The 17,125-nt window shown below is 30.9% G+C and overlaps 1 protein-coding gene across 1 annotated transcript in view; it reads left to right on the forward strand.

The window, feature by feature from the left end:
- The window catches only part of LOC134687256 (epithelial cell-transforming sequence 2 oncogene-like), a 75,046-nt gene that overhangs the window by 29,486 nt on the left and 28,435 nt on the right, over positions 1-17,125 (forward strand). Inside the window, exons 22-24 of the mRNA XM_063547400.1 lie at positions 124-280; positions 955-1,020; positions 1,435-1,523. Coding sequence (XP_063403470.1) covers positions 124-280; positions 955-1,020; positions 1,435-1,523 — 312 coding nt within the window. The remainder of the gene's footprint in view (positions 1-123; positions 281-954; positions 1,021-1,434; positions 1,524-17,125) is intronic.

The raw sequence follows: 17,125 nt of genomic DNA on the forward strand, positions 1-17,125 counted from the left end.
TCCATACAGCACTTGATTATTGAGGTTCTTTTCGTATTTCTGGCAGTCAGATGTATATGTGTACGATATTTCAGAAATATTAGACTATTGAGTATGTATGTTTAATTCTGGCATTCACTACAGCCTTCAGGAACTGCTGCTGTTACCAGGGAGACGTATACAGGAGTATGTGACCTTGTTAAGCTGGTTTGAATGTCACACACCCAAGAGTCACCAGGATAGAGCTGATCTTGCCAATTCTATACAGTACCTCAAAGTTCTCAACAAACATATACAAGAGGTAATAGTGATTTTCAGAAACCTTTTTATTTCCATACCATTTTTTTTTAAAGAAACTAATTGCAGAAATTAGAGAAAAAATGAGACAAACACCCTAGAAAAAATATGAACCACCATCACCACCAGCCAACACATTAAAAAAATAATTAAATCAGAAAAAAAGAAGTATGTGTCCCAAGTACAAGGATTCCCCATCTGCACTATCATTTTCTATGTTCAGTGGACTTTAAAAATGGGATAAAATCTCTAATTTGGCATTAAAATTTGAAAGATCATATCATAGGGAACTTGTTTACCAAGTTTCAAGTTGATTGGACTTCAACTTCATCAACCAAAAACTTTAACCTCAAGTGGGACGACAGACGATTGAACGAAAGATCAGACGGACGCACAGACCAGGTGTAACGAAACGAAAGATAGACGGAAAATATTATGATATCTGAACTGAATTGAGATCAGTAAAATGACTTCTTTTTATGGCAAATGTTTTTGTGAATTTTCCCAAAATGGAATCTACTCTTGAAAAGCTTTTTCATAGTTTATTGATATATAAAAACAGAACTACACTGAGATATTAGGTATTTAGAACTGAGAAACTTTTGTGTATGAAATTAAAATGAAAAACCCTTTAAAACATCTAAAATTTATGTGTATTTTTCATTTGTTGTATTTCAGAGTAAAACTAGATTAGAAAGAGATAGGAAAATGATACAGTTACAGAGATCTATACTGAATACACCAGTAAGTTTGTCACTAACTTTAAAAATTATTTACAGCAACCATTATTTTAACTTTTGATGAGTCTAAAAAATATGTTTTATTTATTTTGTATTGACTTCATAAATATGAAAACTTTGGCATGATATATGAATAGAAAAAAATTGTGTGAACTTTTTTAGAAACTGCTGATTAAAGAATTGGTCTGATCGATTTCAACAAACTGCAAGTTGGGAATGTAATGAAATTGTCCCTTCAGAATTACAATCAGTAATCATGTCCCACAGAATACATTCCAATTAATAAAATGTTAGCATAAAGTCTATGTCATCTTAAAGGTCAGAAGTACATCTGCTGAAGCCCTTGGATTTCTTGTAATCTGAATATAATTGATTTGGTTAACTTTTTATTTAGTAAAGAAAACGTTGCATTTTTCAGAGTTTACTGGAGTCAAATCGTTATTTGTTGAAACAGTTAGATGCTTCACACTATAAGCCTCCTGTCAAGTCATCAGTACCAGAACTTAAGTGAGTAATTTAGTAGGATTTATATTTACAGTGTTCAGACATTCAGGTTTACATCAGAGAAACTATAAAAAAACAAAATGGTCTTTGTCATAAGGTCAGAAGGTTCCATGTTTGGTAGCAAGTACAAAAAAATTTATATTTTCTACAATGTATATAAATAGTTTTTATGTAACTTACGCCTGACACTTCAAAATTTAAATGTTTAAATCCATGTAGTGGTCACAGATTTTTCAAATAATTTGACATGGTTGAAATGTGGACCCCCCCCCTTATAAAAAGTTCTGGATCTGCCACTGGTATATACTATGACTTTTTGACAAATTTGAAATGAGGTCTGATAATTTCCACTACCTTAAGTTGAAAATGTCTCAAAAATAAAAATTTCATCTTTTTGATATGCTTCTCCTTCATTTGGTCATTTTCTTTTACATTTGTTTTCCCTTTATAACAAAGTCTTAGCTTGTCCTTTAAAAACCATGCTTGACAGTTATTATAAGAACACCTTTGCCTGTGGCAATATTCCAGTTTGTTAAAGTAGTTTAATTCACCATGTGAGGTAAACAAAAATTGTAAAAAGTTGAAAACCTTCCAACTGATAACAGTAATTGCCGACTAAAAGTAAAATTAAATTACCTTCAGAGATTTATCTCTATTTATTGTTTTACATTTGAAAGCTTTTTATTGATTTGGACATTATCTTTTAGGCTTTCAAATAAATTTGTAAAAACTAATGTTATATCTTCTTATTATGTAATAGTTACATAATTAATCATCCTGTTCTGTGATACCAGACGACCCTTAAGTACATAAAATATACAATGTGTCTTCCCTAGAATTGAAAGATGGTTGCAGTATGTGCAGTAAATTTTAATTTATTTGCACTTAAACTTTAAATAGTTTCTCATATCAACACGCTTAAGCAAAAACTACAAAGATGCATTTGAAATTTGTTATGCAATTAAAGAAATGCATTGTTAGCTTCACACATGCAATCAATTTAACAGAAGTATTTGTGAAGAGTGTCTAATGGGAGGTAATTCAAGATAGCTGTCATAATTTTTCAAGATGAATTACCTCCCTTTCATCATATTTATTGTGATTACAAAGTTTTGTTTTTTGTACTTTTCTTAAAACTTTTCCATAGCAGGTATTTATAGATTTTAATATTCTGACATCCAATATTGAAATTGGAGTCCCAAGCTGTTACATAACTTGATGAATCAGCGTTATTGATTTTTGTCTTGAGTGTTTGAGTCAGAATTCGTATTCATCAAGGAAGAATTTCCTAATTTTTTTGTAGATTAGTTTGTTTGCCTAATCTGTTGAAAGATGTTGCAGAGTATTAAATTTGAAATATTTGCATTAAAAAACAAGGATTTTGGAAACATTTCAAGGATGTATATCCAATAGGTTATCTTTGTTGTGTCTAAATCTGTGATTTGGAAACTTTACAAACATTTATCAAAGTGGAGCTTTAGAGTACTGAAAAACTGAAAAAGTTTGCTGAAAAGGATAAATTATGCTCAATTTAACATTCCGTTACTGGTTTTGTTTATGATAACTTCTTTATAACTAAATCTTATGACAGGACATAGAATTATAACTTTAGAATTATGCAGATTTAACTGATTGATTGTTGGTTGCTTAGTGACAAATATTTTATACATTTTCTTGATAAAAATACCCATTGAATCAGATACAAAAGTTTTTATTCTTTTTTCAAGAATTTTTAGAAGTTTTACTCTGCTGTAAGAGATATTGTGGAGGGGACATCAAAATGCTGGGAAAAGTTTTACCAGTATAGCACAAGGTTACAAATTTGCAGAGAAACACTTGCTTTTTATATACATATTTTAAAATTACCAGTAAAAGCTGACTCATATAGAAAAAAGTATGAGAAAGTTAGCATTTCAAGAAACTTGTAAAATTGCTCAATAAAGATTGACAAATGTAACTTATTTTGTCATGTATAAATATGAATGTTCTATCAGATTTGAAAAGGAAACAAGACTGCTGACATGTAATTTAATATTTCACTAATGCACATTTATCATAGATTTGAATAAAACCAATTTGGCTGATTTTTAAGTGAAAATGGTAGCTGTATAAACTCTTCAAAAGATCATTCAGGGAAATTTCCATTACCTCCAAACAAGCAGGACAACCTATGTTTTATTAAATGCTTTAAAAAAAGATTAAACTAAACATATCTCAAAATCATAAAAATAACAATACAATGTGAAACTGTATGGACTTCCCTTAAGAACTGCTTGTTATTGCATAATAGAATTAAATCTTCTTTTTTTCTTCATTATTTTGTGATACCTCAGTAAGTATCTGATAAAAATTATGATTATTATAACAAAATGAAGGCTTTTGGTTACTTTTTTGTGAATTTTCATTTTTTTGCTCCAATTATGGCCCCTTGATTGTCTGAATTTCTTTGACATTTGCAGATACATGTATTACAATATGATTTAGTATCAAATTTACTCAGTGAACTTATAAATTGTTCATGTATACTTTTATATCAATGTATAATGTATATATTACTATACATCTCATAGTTGTATGCAAGACTAACATTTTGTCTAACATCTAGAGTAGACACATTTATTTATAAAAGAAATGCGCATAAATACCAAGAGGGGTTTAATAGGTATTACAAACAAAACAAATATAAATACAATACAAAAATTATATCAATTAAACACATGACCATAAACTGGTTGTAAAACAGTTATAATATTTGTGCAGGTGTGGTATCCCTGTGTCAGATCCAGCCATTTTTAAAAGGAGTTACACCAACCCTTGATAAAAATGGGCTTGGAAAGGGGTGGGTGCAACTGTAAGTCCCCTTTTAAATGCATGGATCACCCCAAAAAAAGGGGGTGCAAATCCCACTTGATTTTCCACTGTATCCACCCTCATCTGCAATGATTTTTAATGAATGGAAAAAGGTACATGTATACATACAATTACTTAAAATTTCAGAATAGACAGACTTTCTCAAAGGATTAACCATATAAATTTTTAATCATTTATCAAAAGTTCTTTTGTCATTGCGCTTATGATACAGAAATTCATAGAAAATTGACATCATATTCAATGTCTTCTGGAAAAAGGTATATCAAAGCACTTTTGTAGACTGTCTGGAAATAAATTATTAACAACTAGTTAAAGACCCTAAGTATTGTGAGATTCTCCTAATTGCAGTATAAGAAGTATTGATTCTTTTTACCAGACTATAAGAGATACAATAAAACCTGCTTACATCAACATTTTAAAAATAAATTGACAAACAGCTGATTCAATATAAATCTTTTCTTTGTGAGTCACCCGATCAGCTGATCCTATTCTCTGTATGGCAACTAGGTATAATTTGTGTCAAAAATACACCTGTCATAAATATATATATAAGTAAAATACTTCAGGAAAAAATCTTTTTTTAACAACTGATGCAATTTCCTTTGTGACTTCCCCCAAGGCTAGACATCTGGTTATCGCTTATCCATAAAATATGCAGATTTAAGTGCACTTCACGTTTGTCTTCAATAATTTATTAATAGGTTTCATGCAAGAGTTGTCATAACTTATCTGTACATGCACTTTAGTGTGCATAATATGCATCCGGTATCCTTGATATTATGTTTTGTATGTTTTATATAGGTGTTGGCCTTGAAAACGACGATATAATGTATGTTCACAAGTCATAGGGAATGATGAATTGCAGTACTAAATTTTAAAAGTTAGACAGTAAAATTAAAGTTCCTGAATAAGATTTAAAGATTTGTTTCCAACTTAGTATCAAGTTTTTAAAAGTTGATTAATAGAATTGCAATGAAAATTGAGGGGTTTGTGAAATTCATAGTATTAGCATTTTAAATAGACACATATGGTCAATTTTTAATAATTTACAGTTAATACTAGGGCTTAGATAGGGTGGATGGGTTTTACTTTTTCAGAAAAAAAACCAGACAAAATCTGATGAGATTTTATTAGTTTGAAAAATAACTTTTTACCATGTGCCAATTTACTTTCACATAACCAGATGGGCCATTTCAGCTGATTTATTTTGATAAAGGCATATTTGTATCATTAATGAAAATTTGACTTTGCAGATATTTTCTGTGTATATCAATTTAAGAGAGTACCAATTTTTCAAGCAATAAAGCTATTATTGGAAGGAAGTGTTAGAAACATGGTATTCATCAACATTTTTTGGATTAATTGTTGCATATATATTATTTTGATTAAAACAATTAATCCAAAAATCACTTTCTAATTTTTTTTTACAACAAAGTCATACATGGCATTTTCATGAAATTATGCCCAAAGTACCACTGAAGCTTTGTTTCCGAACTATAATATATAGTTTCCTTGGGAAAATACTTCTTTATCTTTATCTATGTTCTGAAAAAGGTTATTTTAAAGTAGCATCAGAAATCTAATATATCCCTAGTGTTCAATAATACTTTCACCTGCTAAGGTGTATGTAGGGCAAAACATGTAAGGATGAAAATCATTATGTTTTAATTGAAATCCCAAGGCACTTTAAACCAACACTGTAGTTAAATTTGTCAAGTTATTTGATTTAGGAAGATGTTTTAATTTAGCATAAAGGTCATTAAATAATTAGCAACACAAGATGGGCCTTGACTTAGAATTGCATTTTTTTTGGAAAACAACATTTTATCATAAGGAAGTAATAATAATAATTCTAACTTTATATATCCACTTATTTGGTCTCAGGTGGACTGTTTCATTAGAATCATACCGAATCTACTTATTTTTATATTAGGTAACTAATTAAGCATTTGCGTAATATGCAAATGTTCCCTCAGGCTTTGAAAAAAAGTTAAAACGAAGAAACAAAATTCAAAACTCAGAATACTATTGATGTAAAAAATATATGTATGTAGAATAAATATTTGATAAGGAAATATACATTTGATAGGGTTAAAGATTAAAAAAAAAAATACATGTGATTCAGGCATTCAAATATTTTGGCATCTTCTTGTGTTTCATTGATGGCTCAAAATAAAGCAGGCAGCTATAATGTTTACAAACAACCAAAAAATGTCTTCCTATGCAAACAATAACAATTATCTACAGTAAGATTCTGTTTAGTGTGTATACTGACGTCAAGGATCTCTTCCTTTATCTCGGGTTCAATAATATTTTGACATGACAAGGCTTAATTAAGACATGAACTGTAAGAAACTCAGTAGATAAACCCAAAGTTTGAAGTGTTTTTTAGCATGCTTAAGGTCATTATAATTTTAAATTGGTCTACTTGAGTGTCTGGTCAATGTAATCTTGATGGATGGATGTAGTCAAGAAATATGTCTTATTCTGAAGATAAATAGGTATGCTAAAGGGAACATGAACTAAAATGGGATTTCTGTCTCTGAATTGTGTAATGAATATTTCGTGTCACTCCTGACTGTCTTAAATCACTTCTGTGATTCTATCTTTATGTAGTTACTGTAAAACAACTTATTTTTGGCAGACACTTTGTTTTGTGTTTGGCCCTTTTTAGCTCATAGAGCAGCAATATTATGCAATTTTCAAATATCTTAAAATATCTGTATTTTTCTAAGCATATAATTACGCTTTCAACCAATGCTTTTCAAACTTTGATGATGAAAAAATGAAGGTTTTTGTCAGCTTCTTCTTGTCAAATTTCACTTGATTGCTTAAACATTGACATTTATAGATTTTAAAAAATCCGGTCTGCTGTCATTTTGACAGCCTCTTGTTTCTTTTTAAAATAAAGTATTGCCAATGAAATAACTCCACATAAATTATATATATTTTGATTGATATCTTTTTTTAAATATTGGTTGCATTAAGCCATCAAATAATTTTAAAGCAGAGTTGAATTTTTTTTTAATGAAGATATAATACAATGAAAACAAAGACAAAGGGTCAATAGAAATGAAAGTTTGGAAATATTATAAAAACATCAACAGTTTCAGGCAATGCTTTCAAAAAGGGAAATTACTCTTATTTGAATAAAAATGTAAATTTGGAATCCAGTCTGTTGCCAGTGGCAGATCCAGAAATTTTCATAAGTGGGGGCCCACTGACTGACCTGGGCCTGCCCCCCCTAAATCCGCCTCTGGTTGCAGCAGTTTTATCTGTACCCACAACCTTAGCCCAAGGGGGTTCCAGGGGCTAGTACGAACTCCCCCCTACTTGAAATAAGAATTGTTAAAGTCCACGTTCTGTTTGAAATGTAACTGTTTAAGTTGAGTATAATTGTATAGACCCCCCTCAGGGGAAATGCCTGGCTATGAGCCTGTTACCTTGAATAGTTGCAAAGAACATGCTATATGCATTATGAAATTTATTCTGTTTTTTACATTAACCAAAAAATGAGTAAAATGTTGAATGACGTGATTGTTGCTTAACCCTGGTGTCATTAGCTAAATTGGTGCCAAGAAAAACATGTTTTTGTTCACAATAGACAAGATTTCACACGACCCTTGATTAATAAGCTTGATCTTAGGGAAGATGCTCTTATAATTACATCGTTAACTTATATACATTGACATCAACTGCGGATCTGTATATTACATTATGCAATGCAACAATAAAAGTGCAAAGATGTAAGTGTATGATGTTTTCTATTCTGATGACAATGTTTCTGAGAATTGCGATATTTATTGGTTAAACATGGAATAGCACTTGAAGTCAATGTCATTTCAGCAATGGTTTTGTCCAAAATCTGCCTTAGGTTAGCTTCGTCTAATAATAAACTCATCGAAGATACCAGGACTAAATTTAGTATATACGCCAGACGCACGTTTCGTTTACAAAAGACTCATCAGTGACGCTTGAATCAGAAAAAGTTAAAAAGGCCAAATAAATTACGAAGTTGAAGATTATTGAGAACCAAAATTCCCAAAAGTTTTGCCAAATACAGCTAAGGTTATCTATGCCTGAGGTAGAATAGCCTTAGTATTTCCAAAAATTCAAAAATTTGTGAACAGTAAATTTATAAATATAACCATATCAATGACAATTCATGATATAACCTTTTTTAGTACAAGTATGTGTTTCATGAAATATAATTTACAGTGAAGTTTCATTTTAATTGTGCAGAATAAATGATTCCCTGGGAAGATGGTACCCTTTGTGACTGGTTATCTAGCAGCCCAGACCCCTCTTTGGTCTAGACAAGTACAAAGAAAAAGTTACCAGAGACTATTAAGATCTGCCATCAATACCACATTCCCTGAAAGACAAAAACAATTAAGATAATAATATAAACTATTGAAAGGTTTTTTTCTCCGATCCTAGATTTACAAACCCAATCAATGATAATGTTCCTCACTTGAGACAGGGTTTTAGAGTTCTATTTTTTTTTTATATCTGGTAGTCCCTGAAGAACTCACTACAATTTCTACTACAAAAAAACAAATATGACGGTCCTTTGCAAATTTTAGTGGTCAAATCCCTTGGCCCACTACTTTTGCCAGAACTCTGGGGTTTATATAATTTTAAAATACACAACCTTTCTGCTTTGTTTTTGACTTCCAATCTAGTCATCAATCTAGACATTTGTCACAACTAGTGACTATAACTTTTTTGTTTACATCAGCGTCAATCATAACCAGTGTTGGCTTTATTTGTTTGGAAACATGACTGCTCTATGTTTTGTATAATTCTTATTAGTTTAGAGTTGTCAGGAAACTTTCTGTTAATGATTACAAGATTGGTTTAACACATATTCCCCTTATAAATATTAACCAGAATGACAACAAGGAATTGGTATTGACTTCTTAATGGATCTGAGAGTTTTACATTGATCTACACTGACCTCTGAGGATGGGCAGTACTGTTGGCAATTGAGCTTACTACTTATAGAGTTGTCAGACAGAAAACAAATCTATGTGATGGAATTATAAAATAATCTTGGATATAGAGTTTTTCACATTTGTTTTTTTTATTGTTTGGTTTATTTATGTGTATATTTGTTAGGAAAAAATAAGTTTGGTTCTTTTTACATAGGAGTTAATTTGAATGTTAACAGTAAACACATCTATTGAAGCTATTTTTGTAGGGTTTTTTTATGCCTTGGAGAATTCAATTTACAGAGTGATGTGCAAAGCTGATAAAATTTCAGTTATTTCTGGGCAGTTACATACTTTGGATTCCAATTTCCAATTTTGGAAACATTTCTAAAACCAGATTTTGTAGGTTTTTTTTCTTGTTTTGATGAAATGATGGCAAAAGATATATTGTTTTCTTGAAATTAGTGGGTGTATTGTTACAATCCATATTAAGTCAAAGACAGCTAGTTGTTGAAATGTTAGCTAACTCAATCAAGCTGTTTCAATTGACCACATGACATCTTCTTTTTTATGTAACTAATAGATCTAGATAAGGGAAGTATCCTTATATCCTTGGAATATTTTAAAGCTAAGTTTTCAGAAGTTTGGACATCGACCAGGCTACATCATCTGGAGACAAAAGTGTTACCCTGAGTTCAGACTCTCAACTGACCTTAACCTTTGATAAATGGCTTCAAAAGCCAAAGGGGTCTTCTTCGTCCAATGAGGCATTATTATACAAAGGTCATTTTAAGTAACAACGTTTTTAGCTCATATGTGAAACGTCCAGACTCCAAAATATTGATGCTAAAAAATTGCTCATACAGTCAGACAACCTGAAGGCAGACATAATATGAACCAATTAGGAGTTAAAAAAAAATGCCATCACAAACAGAAATTGAATTTACCATGTTAGTACTTCATATTAGTGAACGAACAATAAAAATCAGTTAAAAAGGCTTAACTCATCAGATGGATAAAAATAAAGTCAATTTGTTGAAATAAATTCTTACTGATTGCTATGCAACTTAAGGTGTTTATTCATAGAGAAATACCTCACAATAGCTGAGAAAGATAAATGTTTCTAAGATTATTACTGTTTAAATGATCTAACTTTTACAATATAGACTTTTCTTTTGTTTAGTACAAACTTGGAGAATTTGGATGAACTTTTCCATTTAAAAAGGAAAAGTATATAGTCTGATATAAACATGATAAATTGTTAATTCATTTAACTTTTTTGAAAGATGCTGACTAAGATTATTTCACTTGAAATAGACAATCTTATTAAAATTGTAACCATTTATATGTTATTTTACCTACACATGTATAGCTGTCATTTTTCATCTTGACACTCACAGTGTGTTATTTGGGTTAACCATAACATTTAATCTGTTTTACCAGAGAAGGAGAAAAACTTACAAAGAACTTTTTCTTTCATTTGTAAATTGACAATATTTTATTTTCTGTACATTTTTACATGACTTTTATGAGATAAGTATTGAAATTTTATAGATATTATTTGAAAACAAAATAACAAAACTGATGTTAGTACATATGTTCTTCTTTAAGATGAACTTTTTAAAAACAAACTTATGTGAAGGACAGGCCTCAAATTTATTTCAAAATAAAAATATTTTCTGTTAAAACTCATATGTGACAGATTAAAGGTGATTGTTCACCTGCAGGGCAGCATAATTTATTGAACTAAGAAATTGATTTCAATATTTTTCTCTGTGAAAACCAATTACCTCCACTGAACCATATGAAAGATACCCCTATCAAAGATACAGGTTAGATAATAAATCTTTTATCTTTGTATGTATATATCTAATGAACGAAACCCAGAAGAATATCAAAAATTCATTTTCTTATGAATAAGATTTTTATGTCCCCCCTTGGGTTGTATACTTTGCAAAGATCAATTGACCTTGAATATCTTCAATTGATCTTTGATCATCTTTTAAGTCCAGAATCTGTTAATCAGCTGTAAAGGTTAAAGACCATTAGGTGTTGTGAAGGTTGTAAACAGATCCCTGCAGGGAACCAGAGCAAACACATTCATGAGAAGAGTTATGTAACTTTAATTAAGAGTCCTGTTATTTCTACCAGAGGGTGTGATTGACACTTTAGTAATATGATATTAGATATGTAATCACATTTCTTTAATGGTTGAGAACTAATGTGTTATTATGTGTTATCTTTCTGCAAGGCCATACAATAAGGCTTTCAGGGCTGGGTGGAAATGGTGTCAAAGGTTATGTCAATTTTCTTTTCAAGCATAAATGATGATGCTTTTTTAATATTGTTAAATTGGTGTGTGAATTGTATGTGGTCAGTAAATTGTCTCAAATTTTAAGGATTCAAGTTTTCCCGCCCAGTTTCAATTCTGACAATTCTTTCTGTAAAACATAAAATTTTAGTAAGTTTCGTATAATTCGGAGTTTAGTATGACGTCCATTATCACTGTACTATTATGCATATTTTAGGGGCCGGCTGAAGGACACCTACGGGTGCGGGAATTCTCGCTACATTGAAGACCCATTGGTTGCCTTCGGCTGTTGTTTGCTCTATGGTCGGGTGGTTGTCGCTTTGACATATTCACCATTCCCTTTCTCCATTTTATTCAATTTGAATCTCAGATTTATACAGTTTTAAATTGTCTATATGGAAAATGAATATTTGTGGTCTATTAATAATTATGAACATAAAAGTAAATGAAAGTTAAGATATGTTTAATTAATGATAAAAGGTGGTGGATGTACATTTGTTTAGGTTGCTATATGTCATATATTGTTTTTGTTTTAAAACAAGCAGCTGGTTATAATGTTATAATTTATTCACTTTTTGTCATTTTGAGGTCTTTCACATTATGGTTACAACACCATATGGGTTTTGCATGTAATTTTGGAGTCTTACATAGGTTACGACACTATATGTTTTTTGCATGTCATTTGAACTCTACAGTGGATAGCTGATACCAAATCTTCTAAACTTTATATATTACCGCTCTCTGTGGTTAAAAAAATTTGCACAAAAAAAAAGAAACAACAAAAGTTGAATAAAATCAGTGTAAAGTGCCCTTGACCTTTACAGTTGAGATATCCTCAATCATTTATAATGTACAAATCATTTTGATTTCACTCTAGAGATAGGGCACAACTGGACATTCCATTATTGTCCATTTTATCTTTCTCTTATGTAATAGGAAATTCCAGAAATTTAGGTCAGACTTATATTGGCCATCTCATTAAGGAGGAATGGGACCCTGTTATTTAAAGATACTTTGATACATGAGAATTGAATAGTCGTAACTTTAAACTAATTCAAATTAAATTATAATGAATGTGTGATGTAAGAAAAGTTATTATGGTCAAATATAATAAGTAGGTGTCATCTTTTTGAAGCCAAGGTTTTTACGCCTTTAAGTTATCTAAAACTGGGACACTAAATAGGTGTTTAGGAATACAATTTTGATATATTTAATGATGATTGCAAAATAATTATACATATTTGAAATTTTCTAGGGATATTTGTAACCCATCTGGCCTTTTTCAATGAAAATAAATAGAAATATTAGCAAACTGTTAAGCTACCTTTTTTGTAACTCAACATTTTTTTAAAAGATATTTATCTTGAAGAAACCTTTCAGATGTATTTTCATGAAGTTCTTCGTATTATTTCCTCAGATTTAAAACAGTGTATCACTGTCTTCAATGATAACCTTAGGAATCTACAGACATGAAGCTGATTTTTTACAAAAAAAATATTAGTTATATTCTATTGGCCTATAGAAAAGATTTTTACATGCCCAGTAGCTTTTTTACAAGCCTGGACTGGTGATGGTGAGCCTGTGGCTGAGTCAAAGATTTGTTCAGCATCTAGTAAAAATTCTAGTTATTTGAATCATTTTTCACTGCTCTATGATTATTCAACATTTTTCTGTTTGGAATTGTAAAATCAAAATCATGCCTCATAGTACCATGATATTATCTTATATCCTTCCTTATAATTTAGATTATCAATGTTGAGGCTAAATACTGAATTGAAATTTAAAATTTCAAAGTCCTTGTTGAAGTGCTTTGATCTAATTTAAATTCTGATGAGTTGGCAAATTGTGGACCTGGATCAAAAAGTTTGAAGTTTTATATTATATGATCAATTTACAGTCTACACAATAAATGTGAAATTTAATGGTCTTTTGACAGGACGTTGGACATTTAAATCTTTTAAATTAAACTTGTTTTAAAAGTTACTATTACATGACCGGTTGTTAAACTTAAATCAATAAATTTATTGACATTGATAAATTGCTATACTGAGCTGAAGGCTGGTTTTACCTTGAAAACTGTCTAAAAGTACACTGAAGGATAATTGTTGCAACCATTTTTCCAGATTAAAAAATCCAAATTCAAGCTGTCAAGTCTGAAAATTAGAATTAAGAGATGTGGTCATTTAACTGCCAAGAAGACAACTATCTACCAAAGATCAAATGACCTGGATGTAAGCAACATATAGATGTCTGCAGATCTCAACAATGTGGCCTTCAACATTGAGCAAATTTAAACATACATAGACTACACAAAAAAAAGAAGACATTTTATGTCCTGAAATATTGAAGGTCTCTCAGGAGTCCTATGGGTTTAATGTAGAAAAGTTAACAATTTTTCTTTGAAAATTAGTAAAATTTATCAGTTGATTTGTAATTTTCTTTACTTATAACATGTAGGCACTATTAATACATCTGCTAGACACCTACTTCCTGTTTTCCTGTACTTTCTACTTTGAATAACCTATGAGTGACGATATGCTTAGAACAATGCCTGCATTCCTGTTGCTACTGGATCCATGCAATGTTTTAAAATTCTTTGATGGACAAGCATTGGGTACCAGTTAGGTACAGCATTTTTTTTGTAAGGTAGAACCACATTGTTGAAAATATACAAGTAGGTTCTCTCCTGACAGTGCAAGACATATTATCTTTACAAAGCAGATGACAAAGTGAAAAAGATTTAACTAGGTTGTTAAATTATCTCAGATCACCAATAAAATAGGTATAAGGGGGGCAGATCCAGCCATTTTAAATAAGGGGGGGGGGGTTCCAGCTATATGTCCCCATTCAAATGCATTGATCGGCAAATAAAAAGGGGGGTTCCAACCCCAGGAGCGCCCTGCCCCGTGCCCCACCCCCTGTATCTGCCAATGTTCAACACAGGTGATGAAAACCCACATCTTTATTCTTTAACACTTGATAGATTCATGTGTTTCCTGAATGTTTTTGGCAATAATCGTGTACTTGAACCACTTCCTCATGAAGGACTAATATAGAAATTAGATCTAAATTTATATACTACGTTTTAAGTATCCTACAAAAATATTTATCGTGTCATCTAATTTTGAACATTATATAATCTTTTTTAAAAGAAATTAAAAAGAAAAATTGTCATTTATTAAAATAGGGAAATGAAGCTAGAAATATTTTAGTTATGTCTTCTTTACAATATGAAAGTATTAAATTGGTTCTGATTTTACTTGAATTTGAAAGGCTTTGGATGAAAAAAGAGTTCTCCGGTGACCTCAAAGAAATGGTTTGGATTTATTGCAGAGCTCACAGACCTTGCCTGTAGTCATTTTCAAAAAATACATTCTCAGATGTTTCTATATATGTATAAGTTTATTTTTGAGACCTGAATATGATGTAAAACAGACCGTTGAACTCACTCCATAGATTTGCTGATGGCTACATGATTGTTTTTCCATTCCTATGATCTATTTATATTCAACACGGATAGTAATTCCATAAGATAACCAAGTATGTTTTCTTTGAATTATTATAAGAGGAATACTATTTCACATCATGGTCTAGTTTGGGTTGTTGCACCAGCCTGAAGGGATTAGGCAAACACAAAAATGGTTAAGCACCTTAGTTAACCCAAAAAATGAACTAATACACAAAATGAAATTGTCTTTTTCAAATAGTTTTGACATATAATACAATATGTCTTGACTGAATTTACATTTTTAGCATTGGATGTCTTAAGCTGTGTAATTGGGTTATTGTCTAATTGATAATACTACATCCTTTCATCTCTTTATCCTTCAAGATTTTAAAGTTAAAAGATTGCATAAATTGTTTTACATTGTCTTATCGGGGCCTTTTATAGCTGACTATGCGGTATGGGCTTTGTTCATTGTTGAAGGCCATAGGTGACCTATAGTTGTTAATGTTTGTGTCATTTTGGTCTTTTGTGGATAGTTGTCTCATTGGCAATCATACCGCATCTTCTTTTTTATAAAAAATTACTTTATTTTTCTTCAATATGTTTGCGGAAGAATCATATATAATTTCTGTCAAAAGAAGAAAATGTGGTAGGATTTTACATACAGAGTTTAGTTTAAACATGTTTATTTATATTGTATTGATAAACGAGTTATTAAAACTTATATCAATCCCTTTTTACTTTGCGGGTGCGGAGTGCTGCCTAACAGTAGCAGAATTAGCCTGCTCTTTTTCAAAATTACATGAGTGTCCTTTTATGTGCAAGAGAGAGCAATATCTCTTTACAAGGGTCAGTATATTAGCATACCCTTCATTGTTCTGAAGACCATACTCGCAAGGGAAAGCCAAAAATACGGAGTATAGCATCGTTAAGCATGTTAGTGGGCAAACATCCATTCGCTAACCTTCAACAGTGGTTTAAAAGCACAATATAAGAACAAACTATAAAAAAATCAGTGGAAAAATGCTTCTAGGTTGAAGAAAAAGAACTTTTAAATACATATTGGTGATAGGTAAATTGAAGTGATCAATGACCTTCCATTTGTTAAGAGTAATGATAAGCTATCAAAGGTTTTTGCTGATGGCTAAAGTTTTACATTGTATCGCGAACTCTGTCATTTTTGTGAACTATAATTATTGAGAGTGTTTTCTTTAAATTAGTAGGTAATATTGTAACCTTAAGTGCATTGTTTAAAAGGTTGTTGTACTGTCCGTCCCTGAAAATAAATGATGCTGAATCATGAATTTTTCTTAAAATACTTATGTGAGGTTACTGCCTTATCTAGTTGTGGCTTTCTTTTATCAGTGTGTGTGTGTGTGTGTCTTCAGTTGGTGTTTTATTTACATTTGTTGATTAAAATTTAGCTGAAGTTGCTAGTACCGCATTAATAGAGAATGAATAATAGAATAACCTGATGCCTTTCAAATACATTCGATCATTATTCAGAGAAGATGAAATCAACCCCTCTACGAAAGAAGAAAAAAATAATAAATAGAATTATAATTACTGATATCTCTGAAGTTTTGCACACAAAGACCAAATTAAGTATGATAGGACTACAGTCTTGTAATGATAGTTAAAAAGATGTGTTCCAAGTTTCAAGTTGATTGGACTTCAACTTCATCAAAATATACCTCTACCAAAAACTTTAACCTTACCTCCGGCTCGCCCAAAATTTTTAACCTGAAGTGGGACTGTGAGACGGAAGAACGGACGGACAGAAAGACACTCTGACACATAGACAAGAAAACATAAAGCCCCTAAATGGGGCATAAAGATTACATTATTATTTTAGATATGTATCCATCTGAACATTTTGCCAGTGAATATGGTACATCAGTATAAATCGTGAATTATTTCATTGCCAAGTGAAAATATGAAATAGCAAAGTGATCACACCTGAACAACTCAAGTGCATTCAATGTCAAGGTTAGAAGTTTATAATAGCCTCTAGTTATAGAATATATACTTTTAAACTTTT

This window comes from Mytilus trossulus, chromosome 10 (assembly GCF_036588685.1).
Source record: "Mytilus trossulus isolate FHL-02 chromosome 10, PNRI_Mtr1.1.1.hap1, whole genome shotgun sequence".
NCBI lineage: Eukaryota > Metazoa > Mollusca > Bivalvia > Mytilida > Mytilidae > Mytilus > Mytilus trossulus.